This window comes from Acinonyx jubatus, chromosome A2, assembly GCF_027475565.1.
Source record: "Acinonyx jubatus isolate Ajub_Pintada_27869175 chromosome A2, VMU_Ajub_asm_v1.0, whole genome shotgun sequence".
In the NCBI taxonomy this organism is placed as follows: Eukaryota; Metazoa; Chordata; class Mammalia; order Carnivora; family Felidae; genus Acinonyx; species Acinonyx jubatus.
The window spans coordinates 164,475,848-164,502,253 of NC_069383.1; the positions used below are offsets into that span (position 1 = coordinate 164,475,848).

A 26,406-nucleotide genomic window follows, 5' to 3' on the forward strand; every position below is an offset into this window, starting at 1 on the left:
AGAGTTCACTCCCTTTGCTTCTGGCCACATGGCTCCTAGACCCCTGAACAAGGGCGCTAATCCCACCGGGGTGGGGGTGGGGGGGTGTCAAACCCTCATGGCCTCACCTGACCCTCGTCACCTCGCAAAAGCCCCGTCCCTGACACTGTCCCATCCCACTGGGAGTAGGTGTCAACGTATGGACGTGGGGGACACATTGAGTCCACAGCATCCACCAAGAAGATCACTCTCCCTCTATGCCGCATTGAAGGTCACTTGTGAGACTGTCCTGGGGTGTCCCACCCTGTCTGGTGGGTGCACTGGAAACCCAGCCAGATGCAGCTGCCCCCCCCCCCCCACCTCCGTTTCTCCTCCAAAAACAAGCCATCCCGTTAGGGTTTCAGATGCACCTGTGTGGAGCCAGACCCAAGGTGACCTGTCCTTGACTCTCATCTTGGTGAAGAGCTGTGCCCGCAGCCCCCAGGCAGAAGCGCACCGAACTCGGACACCGATCGGAGCTCAGTGGTACTGCTTCCGACCACCCCTTTCTCCCCAGCAGGAGGGTCACCGCCTCTTAGCCTGTCCCCTCCCCGGGGGAGGGAAGCTGCGATACCGCCAGCCGGGCCTCCTGGAAACACCGGACACCACACCCGAGAGTGCTTTCATTTTCCTTTATTTTTTTAAAAAAGCCCCTAAATCCTATGGCTTCCAGGAAGCGCCGAAGAAACCGAAGTGCCGCTTCTGTACACCGTGTAAAGCAAGACGTGGACACACACACCACCGCCGGGCCGTCCGCGGCTGCTCGGCCCCCAGCGGCGCCGCGCGACCCACGCGGGGACCCGCGAGAGCCGCACCGCCACGGGGGCTGCCCGGCCCCGAACGCACCCGCGGGGCTGGGACGGGGCTTTAAGGCGCTTGTCTCCCGCTGCTCGGCCGGCAGCGCGGAGCGCGGACGCAAAGGCGCCCACGCACCCCCCCCCCCCCCCCCCCCCCGGGCCCGGGCGCCAAGCGGGGGGGCCGCCCCCGGGCTCCGGACGCGGCCCCGCGAGCAGGTGCCGCAGGAACCGCCGCGGGGCTGTGCCCGCCGGCCCAGGCTTTGGTGCAGCATTTTGGTTGGGGGGCCGCCCCCACCCCACCTTCCCCTGCGGTGCGGGGAGGCCCGGGGCGGGTTCGCCCCCGGCAGCGTCGCCCACAGCGCCCCCTCGAGAAAACGGCCTTTGGATCGAGGGAGACAAGCTGGACTTTATGAAAGCAACAGGGCGGCCGACTACTCACTTCGGCGGCGGGAGGGGCGCAGGGCGGGCGGCCGCTGTGTTTCGTTTCCTTGTTTCAAATAGTTAATGCTCTCGGAGGGGAGGACTAGACACAGGTGTAGAAATTTCGGCCAAAGTCTCGTGTGAAGGAGGTGACCCCACGTGGGGGGGGAGGGGGGCGGGCAGCAGCGGCCGGCCCTGCAGTCTGCGTCTGGGCTGTGGGCCACATAGCCACGGACGAGCTGGTCCCAGGGGCTGCGGTGGGAGGATTCAGGGCACCACTGCCCCGGGTCACTTGTGTCGCTGCGCCGATTTTCTCTTTCTTCTCTTGAAGAAGCAGCAGCACCTGAACGGGGTAGGAGGTTCGGGGGAGGTGGGTGCGGGGGAGGGGAAATACGCGAGGGGGAGGGGGTGTGGAGCCCGCCCCAGGCGTCCTCACCGCCCCCCCCCACCGCGGCTGCCCAGGGGCCTTACTTGGTGTCATCAGTCACCTCCACCTCTGCGGGCGCCGTGATGGGGGCGTTGGAGTGACCGGCAGTGGGGTCGTCCGTATTCAGCTCCCCGTTGGTGGAGTTCAGCGCCTAGGATTGGGGAGGGGTGGGGTGGGGGGAGTACAGTAGGGGAGCCAGGTGGCCCTACCCCACCCCCACATCACTGGGGCCCTTGCCCCGGCCCCTCACCTGGTTTTTGCTGTACAGCTGGGCTTTGTCCCGAGGCTGAGGCTGCGAGGGCAGGTCGGTGTGGACCGTGCCGATGGGGGTCGGCTGCAGAGGGGGGAGGGGGGGGAGGAGGGGGGCAGGACGCAGCGCTGAGGCCGGGCGGCCTCTCCCCACCCCCCACAAAGCCGGGGTCCCGCTGGCAGCAGGCACCGAGGCTCCTGGCCCGCCTGTCCTGGGGCCCCGCCCACCTCAGGAACCCGGACCGCCACGTACCAGGGGCTTCCCCGCCCAGTCGTACTCGTAGTCGAACACGAAGCCGCTGCGGTCGAAGAGATCGGTGAAAAGCTTGCGCAGATAGTCGTAGTCAGGCTTCTCGAAGAAGTCCAGGCGCCGCACGTAGCGCAGGTATGTGGCCATCTCCTCTGTGGAGAGCCGGCGGGGACACAGGGGTCAGTGGGGCGCGCGGGCAGCGCGGGCCCGGGGCGGGGCGGGGCGGACCGGGCGTCCCTCACCTGGGAAGCTCTCGCAGAGCACCTCGATGGGCGTGGCCCGCTTGGTGTCCCCGATCTTCTGGTAGCGCTCCTTGAGCGTGTCGGCCTGCGGGGACAGCGGTCAGCCGACGCCGACCCGGCGGCGCCCTGCGCCCGCACCCCCGGCCCCGCGCCCACCTTGAGCCCCTGCCAGGGCAGGCTGCCACGCAGGAAGTACATGAACATGTGGCCCAGCGCCTCCAGGTCGTCGCGGCGGCTCTGCTCTGCGGGGGGAGAGCAGGTCAGCGCGGCCCGCGCGCCCCCCCGCCCGGCCCGCGCGCGGCTCACCCTTGCCCAGGTGCGTGTTGATGCTCATGTAGCGCGCGGTGCCCGTCAGGCTCTTGTGCTCGCGGTACGGGATGTGCTTCTTGGTCTCGGGGTCGATGTACTCCTTGGCCAGGCCGAAGTCGATGATGTGGATGGCGTGCTGCCGCTTGGTGCCCGGGCGCCCCACCAGGAAGTTCTCGGGCTTCACGTCGCGGTAGATGAGGCTCTTGGTGTGGACGTACTCCATGCGCGTGATCTGCGGGGCGGTGGCGGGCCTCAGGGCCGGCCCCTAGCCCCCCGCCCCGCCCCCGCCCGTCTCCGCCCCTCCCCCCCTCGCCCCGCCTGTCTCCGCCCCCCCCCCCGCCCCCACACGCCCTCAGCCCGCACCAGCTGGATGGCGATCATGAGCACCGTCTTGAGTGTGAACGTGCGATCACACAGGTCAAACAGGTCCTCCAGGCTAGGCCCGAGCAGCTCCAGCACCATGGCATTGTACTTCCCACACGGGCCGAAGTAGTAGACCTGAGGGACGCCCTCTGCAGGGGACGACACACAGACCTGTGAGGACCCTGCCTGCGAGGCGAGGCGCCGCCCACCCCGGCCCCGCACTGCGCCGGCGCGCGGGTACCTGTGGCGCTGAGCTGCTTGTAGAAGCGGTACTCCAGGTGCAGCTGAGGGGCCCGGGACTTGATGGGCTCCTGGGAGGGGCAGGTAGACGTGGTGGTCGGGTCACCCAAGGTGCGCGCCCACCGCCCCTCCCCCTCCCGAGACCGGGCAGCGGGGACAGATGTGGGGCTGGGAGGCGGGAGGGGGGGCCTGGACTCACCAGTTTAATAGCTACGTATTCATTTGTATAGAGATTCTTCCCTGTGGAAGAGAGGCTTGTCAGCGTGGTATGCACCCCACTGCAGGGAGGAGACCCCCCCCAGGGGCCAGGCCCCCCCCCTTGAACTTGACCATGTCCTAGGAGTAACAAGAACGCCTACGAGCCCCACCCCCACCCCCACCATGGGCGGCGCTCATGTGCCCCACACCCTCATCCTAGAGCCCACCCTGCCAGCCAGCCTCTCCTCCCCCTCCAAGCCCCACCCCGCCCCCTCAAGGGGGCTGGTCCCCAACTCCTCTCTACGGGATCCTTCCCTCCAGCACACCAGCTCGCTCCAATTTCTCCCATCTACAAAAACAAAGAGAACAGACGACCGCGGTGATCCCGGGGCGCCCCCCTTCCGCTCCCACCGCGGAGAACCAGGAGGCGTCCAGGCCCCTGCCCCGCCCAGCTCCCTGGACCCCGCCTCCCCCTCACCGTGGAGCAAGGCCCCCAACCCCCACAAGAAGCCCCACAGACAGGCCTGTCCTGGTCAAGTCCTGCAAAGGACTCACCCAAGGTGCTGCATACCCTTCTCCCGGCCCTCAGGGTGGGGAGCTCCCTCGTGGCACAGAGAAGAAGGGACTGGCCCCAGGCCCCTGCCCGTGCAGGAAGGAACCTGTGCTCCGGTGACACCCTGCCCGGCAGCACCTGGTAGGCTGAGAGTCCCTGGCTGGCTTCTCGGGGCAACAGAGTCACCACACCTAGGGCTGGGAGTGTGTGCCTCGTGGGTGAGAGACACACACAGCCCAGGGCACACGGCCTTCCCAAGCCCATCACCAGCCCTCAGGACCCCTAGGGAGCCCACACTCACAGAGCTGTCAAAACTCGAGCCCCTGGCGCGGGCAGTACCCCAGACGGGCCTTCCGGCAGCTTGGGGCTTCTGTGAAGGGTCTCACCTCCCTGTGTGCGGACACCCGGCCCCCACCTGCCGTGTGACGGAGGGGCCGCCCGACCCCTTGAGCCTAACTGCTGGCCCCCAGCCCCTGTGGAAATGACGGTGCACGGCGCTGTGCGCGCCTGTGCCCCTGCCTGCACTGTCCTGTCCCTGCCCTTGGACTGGCCTCACCAGGCCCTGAAGTCCACGGATGTGGCCCCCACATGGGACACCTGCTCCATCACCACCTGTCCCGCTGTCCTGAGTAGGATCCATCGTGGGAGAAGGCCTCGGCTTCCTGTCCATCCCAGTGCACAGTCTGGGCGACACCCGCCCCGATGTGGTGGCAGAGACATGGCTGAGTGCCGCCTCACAGGACACGGCCAGGGCTCCCCACACACGTCAGCCCACCGCATGGGTCACCGCCCCGCCCCATCGTGCTCCGAGGTGTCTGCACCACGGCGGCGCCCGGCAGGGGGGTGGGGGGGGGGGGTGCCTGGCCCTGCGTCGGCCACTCTCGGGTCTCTGTTCCAAGTGGCCGTTTCAGAGTCGGCCTGTCAATGTCCCCAGAAGGCTGCAGGAGAGGCTGAGGAAGGGACATCCCGGCCCCAGCCACGACTGGGAATTAACTTCCCTCGCTGATGTTTTCGGTTCCTGGTGAAGAGCCTGCACGTCCTTTATTAACTTATTCCGGAGGCACTGGGCAGGTCTGGGCACACTTACAATGGTACTGCTTTTCAATTTTTATTTTCCAATTCTTTGTTGCTCAAACAGAAAAATTCATTTCTAACTGCTTCTTGAGAGATCGCTCTGGCTGTTGCGTGCGCGTGATCACGCCTCTGGGCTTAGCCCCAGCTCGCTGCTTCCCCAGTCGGTTTTTCCGCTTCCCCCATTTCTTGCCACGGCCTGGAAGGGGTGGGCAGAGGGGCCCCATCTTCCCGCAGACCTCGGTTCACTCGGTGTGACAACTGAGAGGCTTCCTGCGGACTCTCAGCAGGGAAAGAAAGTTCCCCTCAAGCCCTGCTCCCTGGGCTTTGATTACAAATAGGTTTTTGCCTCCTGTGTTATGAAAGTTTCAAACCAAAAAAATGGAAAACCGGTGCAGGGAAGACCCACGTCCTTACCGCCTAGATGACATCAGTAACCTGCTCTTCGTCCCACTGCGTATCTGCGCACCTGTCACCCCTGCTCTTTTGTTTTATTTTCGAGACAGAGCAAGCGCCAGTGGGGAAGGGGCAGAGGGAGGAGGAAGAATCTTCAGCAGGCTCTGTGCTCAGCGCAGAGCCTGGGACCATGGCCTGAGCCAAAATCAAGAGTGAGGCCCTCAACCGACTGAGCCACCCAGGCACCGCTGGATCTCCCTTATTTTTCATTGAAAAAAAAAAAACAAAAAAAACCCAAAAACATCTCAAAGTCGCAGACATCAGCAGCCTGTCCCGTCAACATCCCAGCCTATTAAGACCACGGATTAAGCTCAGGGTGGACCCAGTTCTCGTTCTCCCCAGGGAGACAGTTACCTGTAATGCACACACCTTACGTGCCTCGGACCGGGAGCTTTGGCAAACGCGGAACCCTGTGCAATGCCAGCCCTGTATCGGGACAGAAAACATGGCCACGACGCACGCCCCTGCCCGGTCAGTCTCCACCTTCACGTCCCGAGAGGGAGCCTCCGAGGCGGAATCATCCGGCACGTTCTCTCCTCCCTGGGTCCTCCTGCACGCCGCGCTGCAGCACGCCCGTCACGGGGACACTGCCTGGCTTACCCGTGACCCTGGGGGACGACCACCCCGTCCCCAGGGTCCTTCTACAAGCACGGCTGACGTGAGCGGCGCCACACGGGACCTCCGACGGGCCGGCCGGCTCCCTCGTCTGGCAGGTTTGCTGGGGTGGCCCCCCCCCCCCGTGGGAGGAACGCACGCGGCTGCCTTGCTCGGGCTCCTGTGGCGGGAAGCCTCCCGTGCTCCCCGGCTGTTGGCCTGTCTGCTTTTGCGAAGTGTCCGTTCACATCTGTCGCCCATTTTCAACTTTTTAGGAAACCTCTACAGCCCACGCTGGGGCTCAAACTCATGACCGCGAGATCAAGAGCCATGTGCTTCTCCGACTGAGCCCGCCAGCACCCCTCTTGCCCGTTTTTCATCGCAGCATCTGTGCGCAGGAACCAGCGCCTTCACACGGTGCCCTGTGCGAGCGTCACACTGTGCAAGCGGTGCCCTGCCCGCGGCCTGCCCAGCCTCGCTCTTAATCACGCGTTCTCATAAGCAGATGTTCTACTGAGCCTTTCTGGGAACTGCTAACTTTGCTGTGTCCTGTTGAAGAAACCTTCGTGTTTTGACTGCACACGTGAGTTCAGGGAGAGCCAGTCTCCTTGAAGTGCAGCCCGAGGTGAAGGCGAGAGTGGGTGTGTCCGGCACGGCTGGGGTCTGGGGACGTGCAGGCCGCAGGGGCTGGAGCTCAGGCACTCGGGACTCTGGGAGCCTCGCCCCCTGCACGGGCTGAAGGCAAGAGTCCAGAGGCCAGACGGGAAGTACCTCCCGAGGGGCCGCGAGCAGGAGGAAGGTTCCGGGGGCCACACAGGGCTGGAACCGTGGCCATCCAGCGTGCGGAGGCTGCCCTGACCTCCCCTGACATTCGGCCGAGAACCCAGAAAGCCCTCGCCTCGGGACCGGGTGGCTCCAGGCTTCGAATAAGGTCAGCCCTCAGCCTCCCCTAACGGAGCCAAAAACCGGCCCTCGCACTATCGAGAGGGGTCTCCAGGACAAGGCAGAACCCCGACCAATACCATGAGACACCCACAATTTCCAACACGTGAAACACCACTCATGTGTAGAAAAGGAGGCAAATCAGACAATCACAAGGAAAAACATAGTCAAAGGCACCAAAGACCTGGCCTGTAAAACGGTTACAAGTAGGTTTGAGGTTTAAAAGCAAATGAACAAGCAGCTGGGAGGTCCCGAGAGAGAGAAGCAGGGGTCGAGCGGAGTCACAAATGCCACACAGAAAATCAAGAAGTCACCAGAATGACTCCAACAACAGACTGGACGCGGCAGCAAAAAAGAAGGGTGAACTCACACGAGAGCAAAAGGCAACTGGAGTGAAGCAGGGGGAAAAAAAACTACAAGAAAACCAAAGAGCAGCCTGAGGGACCTACAGGAAAGCATCAAACCCTCTCCACGTACGTGTAGCTGGAGTCTGAGGATGCAGAGACACAAACGGAGGCAGAAAGAAACCCGAAGAGGTAATAACTGAAGTTTTTCCAATTTAATGAGGAAGCATCATACACACCTACGCGGCTCCAAGGAGCCCCAACCAGGATTGTCACAAAGAAAACCACCTTAAACGGCGCAGGATCGAAATCGGACGCCAGAGGTAAAAAGGAGCTCTCGGACACGGAACGTCCAGCTTACTGTCATCAGGGAAGCCACACGAAAACCCCGTCACATCCACGTGCACGTTCAAGGTGGAAAAGCCTGGCCGCTGAGATGGTGGCGAGGACTGGGGTACCCCGGACCTTCACGTGCTGCCCGCGGGAGCTCAGAAAAGCTACCGTCACTCTGGAGACCAGTCCGCACTTTCTCATCGACACACGCCTCCCCTCTGACCTGGGGCTTCAACAGAAACACTCGTGCGTGGGACTCGGAGGGGGGTGCTCAGGCCAGTTTCATTCATGGTGGCGGAAATCTACACCCAGCTGAGCGTCCCTGAGCAGGACGACAGACGTGGACGATGAGGTGCAGTCACACAGACGGACAGGGTAACAGACAGCAACCGGTCACCTACACACCCAACCGCAGGAACACTCGCAAAACCTCACAGAGCAAAAGCCGGGCAGAGAAGAACACATACCTCAGTTTCGGAAAACGCTTTAAGCTACCAGCCGCTGCGCCCACGGCCCAGCACACGCGCTCTTCTGTCGGTGCACAAGACCCCTGCTGTACAGACTTGTGATCCGGACACCAGGCCGCAGGTCAGGACCGGGCCCGCTGTGTGTCCGTCTGCGTGCGCGAGCCCATGTGTGCACACGCACGCATCCTAACGGGGCAGGCGTGCGTCGAGGCGGCTCCATCTGGCACGAGCTGCAGACTGGTCACCAGGTTGCCGGGGGCCCTGCTGTGCGGGCCAGGCCGGGCACACCTGGTCCGTGCTCTGGGGAAGGCACCTGTCTCTCCCGTGAAGCCGGCAGTGTCAGTCGCTGAATGACAGACGCCTCTGGTGTTGGAGCCCAGCACCCGCCCTGCCCGCCCCACCAACCTGCACGCGGAGACTGGAGCCCAGCCCTTGCCCGTTGCTGGCTCAGAAATCCCGAGCCTGGGGCCGGGGAAGCCACAGACAGGCAGTGAGACTCCGCAAGCCCAATCCTGGCAGCCTCTGCAGCGGCTGAGGTACGGCTCTGGCTCAGGACAGGGAGGTCAACCCAGCCCTGAGGGGCCACCAGTGACACCGGCCCCGGCCCCGCTTACGGTTGCTGAGCCAAGTGCGGAGAGGGAGCCGAGCTCTCACTTCACCTTGCACATGCACCCGCACCCACCAGCTAGAAGCTAACGGCTTCCACGTGGGTCCACCCACACGGGGGCCCAGACCCCCCCCCACACACACACACACAAAACTGGCCCTCAGCAACGCAGGGGTGAGGCTGGGCACCCGCCCCTCCAGCACAGCCTCCTCCTTTGGGGGCAGAAACTCACACGTACCTGAATTCCCAGTCCCAACAATCTGGAAACCATCTGGGAGCGGTGACCGCGGCCCTGCCAGGACCTCCCCTCCCCCGAGCCCCAGAACGCACACACGAGTGGGCTCACCTAGCCGGAGCTCCCCGAAGTTGCCACAGCCTATCTTCTTCCCGACCCGGAAGTTGGGGCCCACCATCAGGACCCCCGAGCTGGTCCCCGAGCTCCGGACGCCATGGCTGGTCCGGCCGCTGGCCTTGGACATTCTCCGACCCTCCTCCGACTCCCCTTTCCCTCCTTTCTTGTCAAAATCCATAAGTTTGTGGTACCCTGGCCTCTCCACGGTGACTCTGCTGCCGAGCAAATCCCGGGTCTGTGCAGACCTGAGGTTGCGGGCGGCTCTTCGGGGCTAGTACACCATGGTGGCCCGGCGGGCTCCCTGCTAGTGAGATGTGGGCGCTTGCCAGGGCCCGGCCGTGGCGCTCATCTCGGTGGCCTCGGGGTCGCGTGCAGAGGGAGGACGCATTCTGTTGACCGGTCCCGCCGCCTCAAATCTCGTGGCTCCCAGCTGGCGGAGAAACGAAGGCACAGGTTAGAGTCTAGGCCGGAATCTGTCCCCCTGCCCCCGACGCAGCCCCGGGGTCCAGAGCCCAGACTGGCAGGGAGACCCAAGACTGCGGTGGCAGCGGAAAACCACGCCACAGAGGCTTGTGCAGCATAGTGGCATCCTGGAAAAATCTCTCAAGGCACAGACGCGACCGGGACTTTCTGGGGTGCACAGGAGTGCGGTGACTCAGGCCATTGTGAATTGCACGTGTGGGGGGAGCTCTGTCGAGGGACCCCCACCCCACGGCTCAAGCACAATTGTGCTGGCAGAGGTGACGGCCAGTCAAGTGACAGGGGCCCCAGAGCCTTAAAGCCAGGTGTGGGGACCAAGGCTGGGTGCAGAGAGGGCTGGCCCTCTCCCCAAGCCAAGGGTCTACTCCTCGGTAGAGACAAGACAGACAACAGAGCAGAATGTGCCCAAGGTTGGGAGACAGGCCCTCACCACTGACCTCAGAGGCCCCTGAACTGCACCCCGCACAGCACCCCACCCGACGATGTTCCTGGGCCTAATTCCAGGAGCCTGTGACCCCGCGGTCAGGTGGGGCTGCGGAGGATCCTGACCCTGGCAAGGCTTCACTTGGGCAGCAGCTGCCGAGGGAGGTCAGGCGGGCTCCGAGCTTGACAGGGCACAGGCCGTGCGTGCCACAGGGGTGGGACTGGCCTTGGCCCCTTGGGTACGAAGCTGGCCTTGTGGAGGGCAGGGCAGACACTGAGCAGCCCCCAGGATGCAGGGGGCAGGCAGGCAGCCACCCCAGCTGGGTGCAGTGAGGGACAGGTGCCCACAGAAACCACCCGGGTCTGTGTCCCCAGGCCCAGCCCTCCCCAACCACCCCCCCTATCCCCCATCCCTGCAGCCTGTGGTTGCCACCAAGCTGGCCTCTCAGCCACGCCTCCGCCTGCAACCCCCGCCAGCTGCTCGCGCCAAAGCTGAAGGATCTCCTCAAAAAGAAACCACCAACGAGCTCCTCTAAGCGCCCCCTACCAAACGCGTCCCCCTTTAGAGTCTGAGTGCAGCGCCAGGGGCCACACCGCCATCAGGCCCAGAGCGCCACAACCCAGCTTGCGAGTTCCCGCCCCACAGGCACCGGACGCCTTCCCACATCCTGCAGAGGCCGTGCACCTCTGACCGTCCGTGAGCGACCACCAGAGCCCAGGCGACAGAAGACAGGGCAGTGTGGGCACCGCCGGGCTCAGTGCGGGTAGGGGCAGGCAGCGGTTTCACCTCGAGGGAACGACACTGAGGCTGGGTGAGGGGGGTGGGCAGGGCGTGGAAGCGCCCTTGCTGTGGGACGTCCCAGGGAGGCAGTGACCGTGTCACCTGACCCCAGTACTCCCTCGACGCTGACAGGCCCAGGACTGGGAGGCCCCCACGGAAGGGGTCCAGGATGTGGTGCACACACACATGCCCACACACACACGTGTGCGTCCGCATGGCTTAGAAAGCTCCTCCCACCCCCCTGCCTGAGCCACGAAGACCTCAGGCCCTGCCTGCCTTGGGGGCCATCGCTCTGGTGCGCTCTGGGGACCCTGGGCCATCGCTCCAGTGGGTCCTGGAGGACCAGTCAGGAACAGGGCCCAACCCCAAAGGAGGATGTCTGCACAGATTCCCCAACTTCCTCGCTCCATCAGTGGCATGGCCTAGAATAGGCAGCGGGGATGGGGTCTCAGGACGGTGGCTGGGCTCACCCAGGAAGGAATGTGTACGTCTGGGGCCGATGGGACCCGTCCCCCGCCCACCGTGAGCGCCCAGAGGCCTGCGAATACCTCTGTCCACCTGAAGGTGAGTCTACACGGACGGACCCTAGTCTGAAGTTTACTATTAGAACAAAGTCCTCCACCGGCTGCAGCCGCCCTCCTGAGCTCATGCCAGAGCCTTGCTCCCCGCGCATGGTGGGGGCATCAGGTCCATCCGAAGAGAAAAGCCAGAGAGCACTTCTTTCCTCCGCAGGGTGGAGGCTGCCTGCTTTGGCTTCGAAGTCCCTAGTTTATTGTTATTTGCATTACGGAGATACGATCCACATACCATACAACTCGCCCTCCAAAAGTGTACGATTCAGAGGTCTTCAATACATTCAGTCATGTAACCGTCACCGTGATCCAATTCCAGAACATTCCATCAACCAAAATAAAAAAACCCCATCCCCATCAAGCAGTCACCCCCCAGTACCCACGAGCCCCCCGCTTCGTGTCCGTGGATGAGCCCGTTCCGGACGTTTCACACACGCGGGCTCACACCCCATGTGGCCTCTCGTGTCTGGTTCCCTCCCTGAGCGTCACGTGTTCAGGGTCCGTCCACGGGGCGGCGCGTGTGGGCGCCTCGCTCCTGCTCGCGGCCGAGGGGCGTGCGCAGTGGACCAAGTGTATCTGTTTGTCTGTCAGCGGACATCTGGGTCGTGTCCATCTTTGGGTGCTGAGAAGTGTGTGTGCGGACGGACGCTGGTGCACAAGTTCCCGTGTGGACGCGAGCTTCTGTTTCTCCCGGTGCACACTGGGAAGTGCACCTGCCGGCTCAGACGGAAACTTCCAACTGGCAGCACGACTTCCCGGAAGCCCGCACACCGCGCACAACGGTGCCCTCCGGCCCCGGTGCCGCGGTCTGCGGTGGGTGAGCTTCTAGTCTGCAGTCCCCCGAATGCCTGCTTTCCTTCCAGACACACACCTTCCGTCACAAAGTAATTAAGGACGTATGCATGTGCACACACACACATGCACAGACGCCATGGACAGACAGACACAGACACACACGGGCCACCAGAGTCACTCAGATGGAAAATCCGCGGGAAATCAAAAGACTCCAAGGAGACAGAACTCGCCCTCATCTCATGATCTGCACTGTCCTGATGACGGCAGAACTCAGGGCTGAAGGGCCCTGGACGCGCCCCGAAGAGGAAGCGTCAAAGAAACGTGGCAGAAGCCAGGAGCGGGACCTCCTCGGGGCCACACAGAAGCAGGCGGCCAGGGACGGCCTCCACGCAGATGAAGCCAGGGGGACACACACTCGGGGCAAATAATGATAGATGCGGTCTTTGTCCTGGGGCCTGGCACGCAGCTTCTCAAACCCTGGGCGCCTCCCGAGTGATGGGAGGGTCTCTGCCCTTCTGAAGCAACCCGTTCCCGGCACACAGGAGCTCATGCCGGGACAGGGCACCAGAACGGAGCTGGGGAGGCTGCGGTGCAGAGCACAGGGTCTGGGGAGGGCTCGGCGACCCCCTCTGCAGGCAGGGAGACTCAGCTCCGGACTCCACCCCCCACCCTGCACACAGGCTTCATGGGGCAGGAAGTACCTGTACCACTCTGCCCCGAGGCACACAGGAGCCGCCCCTCTGGACGCCTCCCGCTTTTGCAGCTTTTGCACCTTAGCCCGCAGCCCTCCTGGGAGGCCCCTCCTCGGCCCTAGCAGCCCCCTCACCCCCTGCGCAGTGACCCCCACCTGCGCTTCCAGGTGGGAGGCGCCCTCGGTCCCCACCCCAGATCAGCAGGCACGCCCTCCATCTCCGCCCGGCCTCGTGATCCGGGGTGCAAACCCTTCCTGGGCGCGCAGAGCCGCCCTCTGTGGGCCAGGGAGGCCCGCGTGCCCCTGTGGGACGGCTTCTAGGGTCCCCTCTGAGAGATCCCTGTGACGCTGGGGGTCCAGGGTCTGGCAGCAGCCTCCACCAGCCTCCCCACTCCACAACAGGCTCCCTCTGCGTGCACCTCCCTGCAGCCCCTCGTGGCCTCATGGTCCCAAGGGGGCCTCTGACGGCCCAGCGGGCAACAGAGACCAGGCGACCGGGCGCAACGCTGGAGGCCTGCTCATGCACGCACCGCCCCACCGCCGGTCCCGGGGCCCACAGGTCCCTCGACACAACGCCGGCGCCCCCCAACGGCAGCTTCCCCAAGCCGCGTACTGGCCAAGGGTTGGTTCACGTCTGCCCCTGTAGGTCTCCTTACAACAGGGTGTACGGCCGCCACGTGGGTCACCGCCTGCAGAGGACGGCAGGCGCCATGGAGGCGGGGGAGCAGCCCTCCACTGCGACCCCTTCCACGGACAGCCCGGAGGACACCGGCCCCTATTCACGAGGAAAGGGCCACCACCCCACAACCCCAAAGGCAGCACAGACTTGCAAATGTTCCGGACGGTGGCCAAACTCAGCATGCCCTGGCAGGCCACCCCACCCAGCACGGGCCACCTGGGAGCATTCTGGGTCCCCTCGGGACACTCTGAAAGCCAGGTGGGACCCGCAGGGGAATGGCAAGAGCGAATCACGTGCTGGCGGGTGGGAAGCAGGGACAGGGACGACACAGCGCCGCTGAAACAGGTCTGGGGCCAGAGCCTAGTGAGAACGATGCTGCTCCAGGTCCCAGGAGCGGGCAAGGGGCCCAGCCCGGCATACCTGGGGGGAGGCAGGGTAACCCGAGACCTCAGGGGAGCGGACGTGGCTGCTGTCGGCCCAGGCCCGGCGCCAGAGCTAAAAATAATTGTCCTGGGGGAGAGGGCCTCCCATCCCTCACTCGGGCGGAAAATAAACCCCGTCCCAAGGCAACCAACATGGGCCCCGGTTCCTGACACGGGGTAGGACCCCCACCGCAGGACGGTGTCCTGCCCCCACCGCAGGGACCACTGCCCAGCGCCCAGGCAGAGCCCCTGGAAGCTGCCGGCCTGCCGTGGCCACACCGAGCGGGTTTTGGAGAGACTGCTCCGGGCCAGGGCAGTGCCGTCCTGCGAGCGCCCCCCTCAGCTGAGTTACCTGCTGTGGTTTTGGGGGCGTCCCCCATCTTGTCAGGGCCAGGGGCCAGCTCCCCTGGTGGAGGCTCCAAAAACCCCCTTCTCTGACCGGCCCCACTCAGTGATGTCACAGTCCCTGGCTGACATCACCAGCCCCGGCCCAGAGCTGGGGCACGTGCAGACGCAGGCAGCCTCCTGCCTAAACACAGGTAGGAGCCGGTGGTGGGTGCGGACTCAGAAGCACGCGCCTCGCTCGGGACCCAACCGGGCATCCCTGGGCACGCGCATCCCTCCCGAGCTTGCTGACGTGTAGGCGAGGCCCCCTCCCCAAGAGTCACCTGGGCTCAGGGTCACGGTGCCCCAGGAGCCCCGAGTTCCCCTTGTGGGTGCCACTCCCCAGGAGCGACCTGGACCCCGGAGACACGGCCGACCTTGTAGCAGCAGCCGAGAAGTCCAAGGTCACCCGCGAGGTCACGTTAGGACAAAGAGGAAGGAAGCGGCCCCAAAATGGCAGGCACAGGCGCCAGCCCAGCCGGGCCCCCGCGACGAGGCCCGTGTCGACGCAACTTAAGCAGAAACGGATCGTGACAGTGGAGCTACCATGAAGGACCCCAACCCCAAATAAACCGGGGAGGAGACTGCACACCCCACCCCGACCCCCACGGCGGGGGCTGCCAGCTAACCGGCGGGGTGAAAGCAGGAGAACCATCATCCGTGGGAACCAGAGACACGGGCTACGCGTGCCAAGAGGTGGCCTGAGGTCACTTCTCAGTGACCAGGAGGGAAAGGCCGATGTCCAGGGTGAGCGTAAGCCCGCAGGCGCACTGAGGGGGCACAGGGTTCCTGCCCAGGACGCAGGGACAGGAGACAGGCTGGTCCCATCACAGCAGGCGAGGGACAGAGGCACAGGTGACGACAGGCCGCTGGGCCGTGAAGAGTAGGCGCGTCCAGAGCGTTGTACTTTTCTTGTGACCTCTGGACACGCTGGAATTCTCTCAGAATTAATCAGATTACAAAAGAGAGGCAAGGTCCCGACCACAAGCCCCACAGCCTAGACTGTGGCCACCAGGACTGAGCAAAGAATTGTCAGCAGCCGTCCTCCAGACGGCGGGGCCATGGCGAGGCCCAGGGTCACCTGCCGGCACCTCCTGCTCTATCTCCAGCGGCAGGAAATGATATCCGGGAGGCTGGTGACCGTGGGGCCTCTCTCTGCACCCAGTTGCGTCCGAACATTTCCGTAACGAAGGGCTGAAGGCAAACGGGAGGGGTCCGGGGTGATGACAGGGATGCCCGCGTGGCTGGTCCGGGCGCAGGCCCTCCACCGGATGGCTCGCGTGAGACACTGGGCCACTAATGGCACGAGCGTCCGGCTGGGTCCCGCTGCTCAGGCAGCACTGACCCCCCCCCCCCACAACGCCCCGCACACAGTCCACGCGGAGCCGTCCAGCAAGGGGTCACCGTCATGTCACCGGAAACACATTTGGTCGTGCCGGACATGTGCCAGGGCTCGGCAGCTGCCCGGGGCTGGCGCACACGGTCCTGGAGGGCGCACGTCTGGAACCAGCCATCATCAGCAAGCACCCACCTGTGCCCACAAACCCCCACCCGCACCTTTTCACGGGGCTACTGCCTGTCGAGGGGGCAGGCGTGTCCCGCCGCACGTGATGGTCCCCAGGGCGCCGCTCACCTGGCAGGCCCACTGGCCCAGCGTGACTGCGACCGCGACGCCAGCAGCACAGCAGTCCTCGGGGTGGGCGGGCTTGTGTCCCCAAGAAGTCACGTCCTGACCCCCAGAAACGTGACCCTATTTGCAAATCAGGGTAGGCCCTCTCCTCAGACCAGCGTCCCCGCGAAGAGAGGACACAGATGCAGGGAGGGGCGGTCACTCCCTTCACGGTGACGGCACACCATCCAGAAACGACAGGACGCAAAAGAGAGAACAGGCAAAGCCCCAGAAGAAACACAAACGGCCCCACGACGGCGGGCCACGTGCACCGGCCTCGGGAAGCGCGGGCTGGCACCCACGCACTCCGGACTTTTCCATCGGTGTGCCCCGTACAGCACTTCCTCCTCCTCCGCCTTCCCGGGGCGCTCACTCCCTCTAGCTCGCTCTGCGGTAAGGCACACAAAGACCCGTGTCGGTGACGGTTTAGTCGCGGGCGAGGCTTCCGGTCAAGGGCGTTGGAGGACTCAGGCGTTCCACGTGGATTTTCGGCCGTCAGAGGCCGGTGCCCCCAACGCCCGTGTTGTTCAAGGCTCATCGGTGACGGAGACCATCGCCGCCGGTCAGGCTGTCGGCTGTCGGAGACTGAGAACAGGAGTGGCGTTCAGGAGCCACAAGACCGCGGGAATAAAGACCGTGACGTCAGCAGCACCGTGCTTCCTAGGGGACATCCTCCAAGGGGGTGGAGGAGGCGTCTGCACTGCCACAGGCCCGCAGGGGGACAAGGGACCGCCCACCACTCTGCAGGTTCAGTGGCCTCCGCACAGAGAGGAAGCAGTGATGGTGCCAGCCCCATAAAGCATATCCCTGTGTGTGGGCAGAGGTCCCAGAGGTGGCCTCTCGGGCTCAGGGGCCCCTCCTCACAAGCTGGGGTGTGGGGAGAAACACCAGGACTCCCGCGTCCGCCTTTCCCTCGCAGGGATCCGCTTTCTCCCTCCAGGTGAGTGAATACTCCACCATGAAAACAGTGCACAACAGTGGGGGAGGAGGGGGGAGCAGGGGAGGGGGGGAGTGGGTGTGGCGTGGGAAAGAGGAGGGGGAGGGGGGAGGAGGGGGAAGAGGAGGGCAGAGGGGGGAGGGGAGGAGCGGGGAGGAGGGGCAAGGAGGGGGGGGAGGAAGGGGAGGCAGGCGGAGCTTAGCCCCTTCCCTTCTGCCCCAGGCCTGGCCACCCTCAGGGGTGAGCTCGGGGCACAGCACGGGCGAAGCCTCCGGGCGTCCAAAGGTCGGAGGCCACAGTGTGGGCCCTGGAGGGCCAAGGCCCCTGCAAACCACCCAGAACGCACAGAGAGGGCACTGCCCCGGGCTACCTGAGGGAGGGACTCCCTCAGGGTAAGGACCACCCCTCGACCCACACGCGTCCCCCAGAACCAGGCACGGCAGCGGACCAGGGACCCCAGTGACTCTCACCAGGGCCGGAAGGGCCGACAGCTTCGTCAACGCAGGCGACACGGAGGCAGCAGCCCCCCCCGGAAGGAGTCTAGCGCGTGCCCCATGTGTCCCCCACTCAGCCCACACCTGAGCCTCCACAGGGCCTTCCCGGGCTTTCTGTCCTCCCCACAGTCAGAGCTGCACCAGCCGTCCAGGGCGGGCACCGCCTGGCAGGTCCCATGGTTGAGCGCGCCCCTGTGTTTCAGATGCCCACAGGGTCACGCTGAAGTGCCAGTGGTGCCCACCTGCCAGGCTCCGAGGGGCTTCTCCCAACGTCCTTTCATGTTCCCCTGTAGGGTCAGCACGTGCTTACCCACGTGCGCGCACGGCGTTTCCGCCACTTAAAACCACCAAAACCAGGGCACTGACTCTGTGTCCTCACAAGACCCACGTGTCCCTCGAAGACACCGGACTCACTGCTCAGAGGGGGGTGGATGAGGGGAGCCCACGGCCTCGGGAGCCCGGCTTTCTAGAACGTGCCGGGCAGCGGGGAGGCGGGCCTGCAGAAAAACCGGTCAGGGTGCCCAGAGGAGGCAGACGTGCCCGGAAAGGGATCGGACCCTGACCCAGGAAGGAGACACGAGTGGCCACTGTGGAAAACGGCCACCGGTTCCTCAAAAAGTTAAACACGGAGCCACCAAGCGACCCAGCGACACTGCTCTTCAGTGTCCACCCAAGAGAACCGAAAACACACGTCCACACGAAACCGTGTCCACAGCAGCCGAAAGGCGGACACAGCCCACACGTCCACAGACGGGTGAATGGATACACACGCGTCCCCCGCGCACGTGCACGTCCCTCGGCCGCGAGCAGGAGCGAGGCGCCCGCCCCCGCCGCCCCGCGGGCGGACCCGAACACACGACGCTCAGGGAGGGAACCGGCCACGAGAGGCCACGCGGCGTGTGAGTCCGCGTGTGTGAAACGTCCGGAACAGGCTCATCCACGGACAGGAAGGGGGCTCGTGGGGACCAGGGGCTCAGGGGGCTGGCTGATGGGGATGGGGCTTCTTTTGGGGTAACGGGATGCTCGGGATTTGAACAGAGATGACGGTTGCACAACCCTGTGACTGTATTAAAAACCACCAAAGTGGGGCCTGGGTGGCTCAGTCAGTTAAGCTTCTGACCTGATTTCGGCTCAGGTCACAATCTCACAGGCTCACTGAGTTCAAGCCCCCAGTCAGGCTCCATGCTGACGGTGCAGAGCCCGCTTGGGATTCTCTCTGCCCCTCCCCCATGCACGCACAAGCGCTGTCTCTCTGAAATAAAGTTCAAAAACAAAAAAATTTAAAAAACAAACCTACCAAGGTGCACATTCCAGTGAATTTGTCCGGTTTTGTGAATTCGTCTCGACTAAAACCAAGTGGAGAGTGTGTTGTGTCAATAAAGCTGATGAAAAAGGCACAGCGAGTGGGGGAGATCCGTGCAGAAAGCCCACAGCCGGGGCCACGCCTCCTGCTCAGGGCCCGTGGGGCCACAGGAAGTGTATGACGCACGAGAGGTGGGAGGGCTGGCTCGGCGACCCCAAGCTGCGAGCCTCAGCCCCTCTCCGTGGCCCTGGGCGAGCCCCCTGCCCCCACAGGCGCAGCCCACGGGGAGGACACAGAGCTCACTCCGCACAGCTGAAGGCGCACCAGGCCCAGTGAGGGGCTCAGGGAGACGGCAGGACCCGCACTTACCTGCGCAGGGCTCACCAGGAGCTGGCCGACCTAAGGCACACGGGACGCTGCCCCCCCCCCCCCATGCAGCAGTGGGGACCGGTTCAAGACCCAAAGAAACCCCACAGCTGCCCAGCCCTTGCCTCTGGCCCCAGTGTGGCAGCCCCCAACCACAGTCCCCTAGATCGGCCCCGAGACGAACAGTCCCCAACACCCAGGAGACCGCACCAGAATTCACTCACAGGACTGCTGAAAACGCGGATTCCATCCGAGATGCTGATGCGGGTGGCCAGAGTGGCCGGAGTGTGGCCTGGGGGCCACCGTGAGACCGTGAAGGTTCCGCTCCACATTTCACAGGCCAGTCAGCCACCCGCCCCAGCCCAAAGCGGCCCTGGCATCAGCAGCCAGGTAGAGCGGATAAGAACGCAAGGCGCGCAGTGAACACCAACTCCAGCTGAGCAACAGATACCTTTCGGTATGGCTACGCCCCTCACGGTGTGGGGGACACACTTATCCCTGGCAACATTTGGCTGGCTGAAACCGAGGTCCCTAGACACGGCCGACTGACAGACCTCCCGAGAGCCTCCTGCTTGCAAGGGCGCTAACTTTCTACTCAGTCCTGTGTACTTCTTAAGATACAGCATTTCCAAAGAAAATTTAGCTTCCAAGGGTTGACGAACCGAGACTATAAAATACACACCCAAACGGGAAGAAAACACCAAACCGTCTCAACAACCTCTAACAGCAAGGACACGCTTACGTGACCCTAAATATGTTAAGCAAAACAAGATAAAGTGAGTTTCACCTACTGTGTTTTCGCCAAGGCCACCGGTGTCCTGTCAACTTGCCGTGTGGCCAGAGTCCCATTCCTACCGGGGGACTCCACCGGGGTCACCACCCAGCGACCTCAGCCGGGGAAGCCGAGGCCCAGGGGTGAGAGGCACCGGGGACCAGGGGGCCAGGGCAAGAGCCATGAGGTGGGTGGGGACCAGCCGAGCAGGGCCCTCAGGTTTGGAAGGAGACAGTGCAGCATCCGCTGTGGCTCTCTGCTCTCCACCAACCAAGGACATCTCCTGACCAGCTCCCCGGCCCACCTGGCTGCGGGGCCCTCTACCCAGAACAGAAGGCAGACCCCCCCCCCCTCCCTGGGCAGCAGGTACGAGTCCTCCCCCTGCAGCCAGGCGGCCAGCAAGGAAACCAGGAAGGAGCAGGACACAGCAGAGTGGCAGGGAGGCACAGCTGCCCCCTGCGGGGCGGGCGTGGGGCGACCCTGGCCACCAGGGAGTCACAAGGCAGCACAGGCCACCTCCCCAATGGCTGCTGGAATGACCTGCCCCCATCGCCTTCTCCCCACCTGCTTCCTGAGCCTTCCTGCTCCGGGGGGCGAGGGAGGGCCGTACTTTATAGGTCCGGGACTGGGACCGAGAGCCAAGGAGGCCCGGCCACACCCCCAGGGAGGCCCCGAGACCCAGGGAAGCCCAGAGACCCTGGGAGGCCCCGAGGCCCCGAGACGGGCTCCAGCTCACGGCAACAGCTGCAGGTTGGCAGGAAATCTCTAGGGCGGGGCTCTCACCCGGGACAATCCTGCCCCCAGGAACAGTGGGCGACACCTGGGACATCTGTGGCCGTCACGACTGGAGGGCTCCTGGCATCGCGTGGGTGGGGCCCGGGACGCAGCTCAGCCCCCACAGCGCCCAGGACATCCTCAGAGAGCGATCCAAGCCCAATGTCAGCAGTGCCGAAAGGAAGAGAGCCGAGTCCAGAAAGTGTCCTCAGCAGAAATTTCCAACAGACCCATCAGTGCAGCTGAAGGAAAGAGAAGGCGGCCCAGAGCGGGGGCCAGCAGACTAAGAGGGCGGGCCGTGAGCGAGCAGAGCCATGAGCCCCCTGACCACCCTCCCTGCTGGTGTAATGGCAGAGGCACAACCCTGCGCCCCCCCGCCCCCAGTACGTTGGCTCTTCCTGAGTCGGCTGGGGGTGAGTCCTGAGAGCCAGCACAGACGCACAGGTGGCACAGTAAACGTACTGTAAAGACATCTGCCCCCTAGCACAGCCCCTAAGCACTTCTAGAACCAGTGAGAGAGCCCCCAGGTGCCTGCGTCCAGGCAAACCACATCACTGTCTCCCCGGCCCCTGCAGCCCCCAGACTTTCTGGAAATCTCTGTCTGGGATTTCTAATCCCTGGGGCACCCAGGTGAACCTGGAGAGACTAAAACGTCCTCAGTCCCTCTGCTGGGAAGCCGCTAGAGGCGTCCCTCGACCGAGGGGTGCTGTCTAGAGCCCCTACGACCACAGGCTGGCAGAAAAGTTCCACTGGCCCACTCCCCGCTGGGTCAGCCACCCCGCCTACTCAGTGCCCAGCAGCCCGGTCCTGGGACCACAGCAAGCAGAGACCCCCGATGACAGGCACAGCCTCTGGGGCAGCACTGGGAACGCCTGCCCGTGGAGGCCATGTCCGCAGAGGAAAGAGTTACGCGGTCTCTCCAGACCCAAGACCAGAGGAGCTGTCAGCTCCAGGAGGGTACACGACTGTCTTCGGACTCCAAGGTATCACAGCCCAACAGGAAGGCAGGTAACAACACGTCACGTCCCTTTCCACCTCTGAGACAGCAACTGCCGGCCCCGGGACCCCCCTAGGAACCACTCAGGGTCTGGGAGGAGGCTCTGAGCAGCGCGGAAATGGCAGGCACCTGGCCCACCCGCCAAGAACGCTCCTGGAGTGGCGCTTCTGGGGGGAGCTGCCCGAGTGCGAGAAGCACCCCCTCGGCGGCGGGGGGGGGGGTGGGAGCGATGGCCCCTGGGTGTCCACCCAAGGTAGTGAGGCGTCCCTTCCCCACCCTCCCCTGCACGCACTCTGTCCACGCTGGTCCCCACAGCCACCCTCTCCGCTGAGGGACTCACTCCTCCGGGTCACTGGCGGCTCTCCAGAACCTCGGGAGGTGTAACCTGAGAGCCGACCTTGCACCCCAGCTCCAGCCTGCTAGTTGACTTCCTTCCGCGCCACCAGGAACTCACAGGAATAACCCAGCATTCGACTATGGCTGTGGTCGAGCTCCCAGAAGGGAAAGGACCTGTCCCAAGGGGGAAGGCTCCCAGAGGGGACCTCCGGCTGCCCCCGAGGTTGAACAGAGCACGTGCGAGGCCTTCTAGAGGAGGGGACCCCAGACAAGGCCTGGACAGGAGCGGCGTGACAGCCGGGCCCAGAGCCACGGTCTGTTCTTGGGAGCAAGAAGACACGGGGTTTCTGAGCAAGGAAAAGATGTGCTGTCATCCCCACCCTGTGACAGCGCCTCCGGCCCTGCGTGTGGACCCCCACGCCACTAGGGCCCTGCGCGAGCACGGCCTGCCCCAGAAGCTTCTGCAGAAGCCGGGCAGGAGAGAGATGTAAAGGCAGGCCACCATCCACGGGGACAGTGAGGGCGGGGGAGTGCTTACAAGCAGGCTCCCGCCACACCCACTCCTTCGTGGGCCGGTCCCGCGGGCACCGGGGAGCACAGGCGTGCGCGCTGTCTTCCACACTCAGAAGGTCACTCAGGGCTCGGCCTGACACGGGCTCCCCAAGCCCCCAAAGGGGAAGGGAGCAGACTCGAAACTGCCCTAGGTGGGGTCCTCCCACGCCAACCAAGACTTGGTTCGGGTGTCCCCTTCCCCAAAGGTTCACGGAGTGTGCCACACGTCAACATTGCCGACCAGTCATCAGAGCGCTCCCTGGCATGTCCTGCTGCGTAGCCCAAGACCCCAGGGCATCCATCGGGTACGACAGGCTGACGCAGACCCCAACCAGCACGCCCACACTGGCCTGCCCAATGCCACCAAAGGCCTGAAGGCTGGCAGCCCCCAGCACCCCATCTCTCCTGCTCCTTCCCCAGCCCTCTGCCCATCACCTGACCCAGGGCCTTGATGGACTTCTAACTCCTCACAGGAGGAGACGGAGCCCCAGCTGCTCAGGCCTGGGTTTTCAGGACCCACCTGGAATGACTCTACCAAGAACCCACCACAACCAGGACAAGGGACCCCAGCTGCTCGTGAGGTGGCCTGGGACAGCTCCATGGGGGCCGGGGGATGGGCACCAAAGGCAATCACGGGACAAGAGGTTACTGGGCATCCCAGGAGAAACGCCACCCTCCATAAGTACAGCCCTGAGGGATCCGGGTCAGCGGGGGCCCCCAGACCTGTCCCAAGCATTTACTCAGACCCACCAGGAAATCCCCATGGACACAGATGACACCGTAGGTGTCTGGAATGTCCACTGACTAGCATGCCGGCTTCCCCAGAGCGGGGATGAGTAGATGGGAAGGCTTTCAACTTTAAAAAAAAAAACACACCTCACCTACTTCCTCTCTCGACCCACAGATAATTACTATGTAATTAAGAGGAAAAGGAGGAAAGCCAGCTGGAACCGGAACCAGGAGTTCAAAGAAGTCTGTCTTCACAGGGGCTCTGTCCTCCCCGAGCAGGGACACGCCCAAGACCAGGCAATGAGACGCTCATCCCCAATCCGCTCGAGAGAAATGAGAAGTAGTCAAAATCCGACCACAAGCCCCTTTACCCAAGAAGGTCCGACTGCCACCCTGAGGCAGAAAAAGCAAGCCCTGTGCCCCATGACTACTGCGAGCCCGGAGCCCCTGGGGTTCTGCCCACCGCTGGGGCAGGGCGGGTGTGTCCAGCCAGCTCCTCTCACACCTCCCTCCCCACAGCCCCACGCAGGTCACACTTCCATCAGCCAAATGCAGCACACACAGCGGGGGCCCCCAGCCCCTTCCAATTATCAGGGCTACTGACACCACTCTGGGAAGGGGGGGGGGGGGGCAGGTCATCTCAGGTGTGTGCACCCCCTATGCACTCCCAGAGGTGCTGCAGTCAGTCCCCAGCCATCACCCTGCCCATCTACTTGCAGAGCCTGGGGGTCCCTTTCCGGGGGCACAATTTGGAGACACGAGCGAAAAACAAAATCAAACTACCAGGGAAACCGCAAACTTCCCCCTTTCAAACCTGCGGGTCTGGCTCCCAATCTGTTCTCGTCACAGACACCACCACCTCCTTCGGCGACCAGATCAGGTCCCTGCGGACATCACCCCCCTACACTGGAGCCTTTGTGCTCCCACTCATCTCTCACACCCACGAGCTACAGGGGCCTGAGCCTGGCCATGTCCTTCAGGGTAGGGACAGAGGACCCACGCAGATGGAGCCCCAGCAGATGCATGATGTGTGGACACCCCCGGAGGCCAGGGTCCTCTGTGGGGAGACTGGGAACAAAGTGCTGGAGCCCTCCAGGGCCACTGCCCATAAACAATGCCATCCAGAGGCGAAGAACCCCGAAGCCTGCCTAGGACGACAGCCCCTAACATGAAAGCTTCCCCAGAAAGTTGGGGCAGAAGGGGGCAGGGAGATCAGCGTGGCCACCGCCCCGGGCGCATAGACACCTCACCCCCTCTCTGATCCGAGGTGTTTCCGGAAAACAAAACCGGTGGCAAGGGCGGAAGGGGGAGGGCACAGCCACACCGAGGCAGCAGTTCCCACAAGCAGTGCCCTGCAACAGGTCACCCTGGACGAGACCCCTCCTGCTGCGGGTCTCGGGCTGCACGCCCCTTCCCCACCCCAGTGCTCCCCACCCCCCAGCCCCTGCTCTTCCCTCAGGGCCTTCAACACCACAAAGCCAGGAATGGGTGGGTGCGCTGAGGGCGAAAGATGGAGGGTGGGGGACCTGGGGAGTGGGCAGTGGGGTCTGGAGTCAGGAGACAGTGGAGGAGAGCAGGGTCTGGAGTCAGGGGACACCGGGAGTGGGCAGGAGGGTCTGGAGTGAGGGGTCCGTGGAGGACAGCAGAGTCTGGAGTGAGGGGTCCGTGGAGGACAGCGGGCTCTGGAGTCAGGGGGTCGGGGAGGACCGTGAGATCTGCAAGGTAGGCGCCAGCCGGAATGAGTAAGGCCTGAGCCCGGGGAAAGGGGCAAGGTCTGGAGCGAGGACGCGGCGGGTAGAACGCGGGAGTCCCCGGGCTGCGGGGAACGTGGGGTTGGAGTACGGGCCCCGGGGGCGGGGGTGAACAGGGTCTGGAGTGAGGGGTCCGCGCGGTGGGGCGCGGCGGCCCGGGCGCGTGGCCGTGGCAGCGGCGAGGGCGCGCGCGTCCTTACCTCGGGGCCTCCGCCGTGGCCGTGGCCGTGGCCGGCCGGGCAGCAGGCGGCCCGGGCTCCCTCAGCAGCGCGGCGCGGGCCCCCGCTCCGGGCCCCGCTCGTGCCGCGGCTCCGGCTCCAGCGCCCGCTCGGGCCCCCGCTCCCGCGCCGCCGCCGCTTCCGCCGCCACCGCCGCCGCCGCCGCCGGCCTCCGCATGTTGGCGCGGGCCGTCCCCGCCGCGCGGGCGCCCGGCTCGCCCCGGTCTCGCAGCGTCGCCCGCGGCCCGCGCTTACGCCCCGGCGTCGGGGGAGGGTCCGCACCGACTGCGCAGCCGCCGTCCGGCCCGGGGCGCGCGACGGCTCAGCGCGGGGCGGGGCTTCGAGGCCGCGGGCGCCGCCGCACGACGGCCGCCGCGCTTTGCGGCCTCTCCGGGGCTGCCAGACCGCTGCCCGCGGGGGGTTTCCCGGAGGCGCGCGCCCCGCGGCTCGGGTGGGGGCAGGGGAGAGCGCGCGGGCGCGCGGGGAAGGAGCCGGGCAGCGTCCACCCTCCCGGGGGCGGGGCTCCCGCCGCTCGCCCGGGCCCGCCTGCCGTCGCCATGGCGACGCGTGGCCGGCCGCCCCGCCGCGCTTCTGTGACGTCACGGTCTCGCCACCTGACGTCACGGCCGGGCGGTGGCGCGGGGCGTGGCCGGCGCGGGGACGGGCCGGGAGTGACCGGGACTCGGTGGGGCGGCGCCCGCGATGCGCAGCTGAGGGCCGGTCAAGGCGGGGCGGGGGAGCGCTTCCCGGGCCGCCGCCGGCCGCGCGCCGCGGCGGCGGAAACTCGAGGGGCGGGGGCAGGTCCACCTGATCTGGCGCGGCCTGCAGGGCTTGCCCTGGGCTCCCAAGGTGGCTGCCGGCCAGGACCCCGGGCGCGGCTTTCCCGGGGGGTCCGGGCAGTGAATAATGGGCAGGGCCCTTCACGAGGTCTTGTGGGCAGCGTGGGGCAGGGCCCAGTACTCTGGAAAAAAGATGTGATCAGGTGGAAGAGTGCCGTCCTGCTGGTGGCGGCCAGATGGGATGCAGAGGAAACCGGCTGGGAAGAGTCC

General features: G+C 64.7%; 1 protein-coding gene across 1 annotated transcript; it reads right to left on the reverse strand.

The window, feature by feature from the left end:
- Positions 1-1,201: 1,201 nt before the first annotated feature.
- CSNK1G2 (casein kinase 1 gamma 2) lies at positions 1,202-25,565 on the reverse strand. Its single transcript, XM_027049460.2, has 12 exons — positions 25,340-25,565; positions 9,227-9,662; positions 3,515-3,555; positions 3,317-3,386; positions 3,076-3,224; positions 2,710-2,944; positions 2,560-2,645; positions 2,404-2,488; positions 2,165-2,313; positions 1,913-1,996; positions 1,707-1,813; positions 1,202-1,578 (listed from the first exon to the last, which is right to left on the reverse strand). The coding sequence occupies exons 2-12, from the start codon at positions 9,408-9,410 to the stop codon at positions 1,524-1,526; spliced, it is 1,245 nt and encodes a 414-aa protein (XP_026905261.1). The 5' UTR covers positions 9,411-9,662; positions 25,340-25,565; the 3' UTR covers positions 1,202-1,523.
- Between the last annotated feature and the right edge of the window lie 841 nt (positions 25,566-26,406).